The 1,920-nt window shown below is 38.4% G+C and overlaps 1 protein-coding gene across 1 annotated transcript; it reads left to right on the top strand.

Annotated features, from left to right (window-relative positions):
* The first annotated feature begins 518 nt into the window (after positions 1–518).
* On the top strand, positions 519–1,459 carry LOC143557649 (uncharacterized). The gene is made up of 2 exons (XM_077046680.1): positions 519–831; positions 879–1,459. The coding sequence occupies exons 1-2, from the start codon at positions 519–521 to the stop codon at positions 1,457–1,459; spliced, it is 894 nt and encodes a 297-aa protein (XP_076902795.1).
* Positions 1,460–1,920: the final 461 nt, after the last annotated feature.

Here is a 1,920-nt window from a genome sequence, read left to right on the forward strand (position 1 = left end):
AACATTTGACACATCAGACACCCTCTAGTTCTATTTCTAAACCTACATTTTACCCATAACATGACCAAAACACTCACCATCTAAAAAGACATACCCTTTCAAACACATAACACCTAATACAATAATGTTTTGTTACCCATTTGCTTAAAATAATTTGTGTTTGAATACATTTCATAAAATACATAATTTATACAATATGTCAACAACTTAATTAAACTATCACCCAAAGTTTGGTAGATAAAAACTATTTTTTATTAAGTTTACAAAAGTAGATAGAAACCAAGAAAATTCTAAAACATCTATTCACAACAGTCACACTTAAAAATTCAAAAAAAAAAATTCTATATATTATGATAAAAACTATAATAAAACTAAAAAGTAAAAGTCATACATATATACAGAATCCTTTGGCTTAGGAATAGCACCGTTCTCACTAGAAAAGCTGAACCGCGTATCCCCCATCCGAGTATATACTATTTACAACTCACCTCAAACCTCCATTTTTGTCCTTCACAAATATGGATTCGGTATCAATGAGTTTCACAGCAAATTCTTCTAACAACCTTGCGGATATTGCCGCAAGGGTGGTAGAAGAATTTCGCAATGAAAACGGTCTAGAAGACGATGATGATGATATCTACAACAATCTCTATGTTGATAACCAGGTGGACGAGGAACCTGTTGGTAATAATTGTGTGCAGAATTTGAAGGAAAATGAAACCGAAGAAGCCGAAGATGCAGAGTTTGAGTTTGCTGTTGTGTGTAGAAACCCTAACTTGTTCTCATCAGTTTCCGCTGATGAGATGAAACCGAAGAAGCCGAAGATGCAGAGTTTGAGTTTGCTGTTGTGTGTAGAAACCCTAACTTGTTCTCATCAGTTTCCGCTGATGAGATGTTCTCCAACGGGGAGATTGTACCGCGGTATCCGCTGTTCGACCAGAGTCTGTTGCTGGACTACGAACAGCGGATACCGCGGTACAACGCAGATTCCTTACCACCGGAAGATACTGTACATTCTCTGGTGGTAAGGAATCCGCTCCGGAAGCTGTTCCGTGAAGAGCGGGAAACCGTTACATGTTCAGACGGAGCAGCTCCCGGAACCTACTGCATATGGAAACCAAAAGAAGAGTCGCCGGAAAAGTGCAAAAAGAGCAATTCCACCGGCAACTCTTCGAAACGGTGGAAGTTTAAAAACCTTCTTCAACGGAGCAACTCCGATAGTTATATGGCCGCCGGAAAATCAGCTCCGGTTGCCGATTTCGGTGCGAAGAAGAAATCGGAGAAGGTGAAGAAAGTTGATAATCCGGCGAAAGTTGCCGGCGCCGATGATGACGGTGAGGTGAAACCGGTGGCCGGTGATATTAATTCAACAAGCAAAGGTGGTAACGGTAACCGTCTCCGATCATATCTCCGGCAAAAACGAGATCTGATCGGTGGTTCTGCTAACGTGAGCCGGTGAACGGATTTTGAACAGAATAACTGAATTTGCACCTGATTAAACGCGTGAGTAGGTTTAGCGTATAATAATTTGTATATACATGTATTTAATTTATTTTATTTTTATTTCATTTCATTAATATTAATTTTGCGGGTTTGAAGTGTTTTTTGTTGAAAGATTTATTAGTGTAACAATATTTCTGAATCAGTGGTCGAGTGACAGAGACAGAGTTTGTGGTTTTGTTAAAAGAATTATTAGTGAAACAATAATTCTGACTAGGTGGTCGAGTGACAGAAACAAAGTATATTATTTAGATATGTTACGGGTTTTGGGTTCGAGTTTCGGAAAGTATGATTGAAACGACATCGTCGCCGTCGATTTCTCCGGATTTTTTGTGGGGGTTTAAAATGGGTTTAATGAAAAGTTAAAGGGTGAAAGTGAAAATATGAAAAAGTGAAAGGGTATAAATGGAATATTGGAAA

This window comes from Bidens hawaiensis, unplaced genomic scaffold (genome assembly GCF_021521415.1).
Source record: "Bidens hawaiensis isolate Kalapana, Puna unplaced genomic scaffold, B.hawaiensis_p1.1 tig00001087_1, whole genome shotgun sequence".
Classification (NCBI taxonomy): Eukaryota; Viridiplantae; Streptophyta; class Magnoliopsida; order Asterales; family Asteraceae; genus Bidens; species Bidens hawaiensis.

Bases quoted from the DNA above. Each gene is read 5' to 3' on its own strand.
- LOC143557649 (XM_077046680.1), top strand. From the start codon at position 519: ATGGATTCGGTATCAATGAGTTTCACAGCAAATTCTTCTAACAACCTT. The intron at 832-878 runs GTTTGAGTTTGC...TGTTCTCATCAG, and splicing joins GAAGAAGCCGAAGATGCAGA to TTTCCGCTGATGAGATGTTC.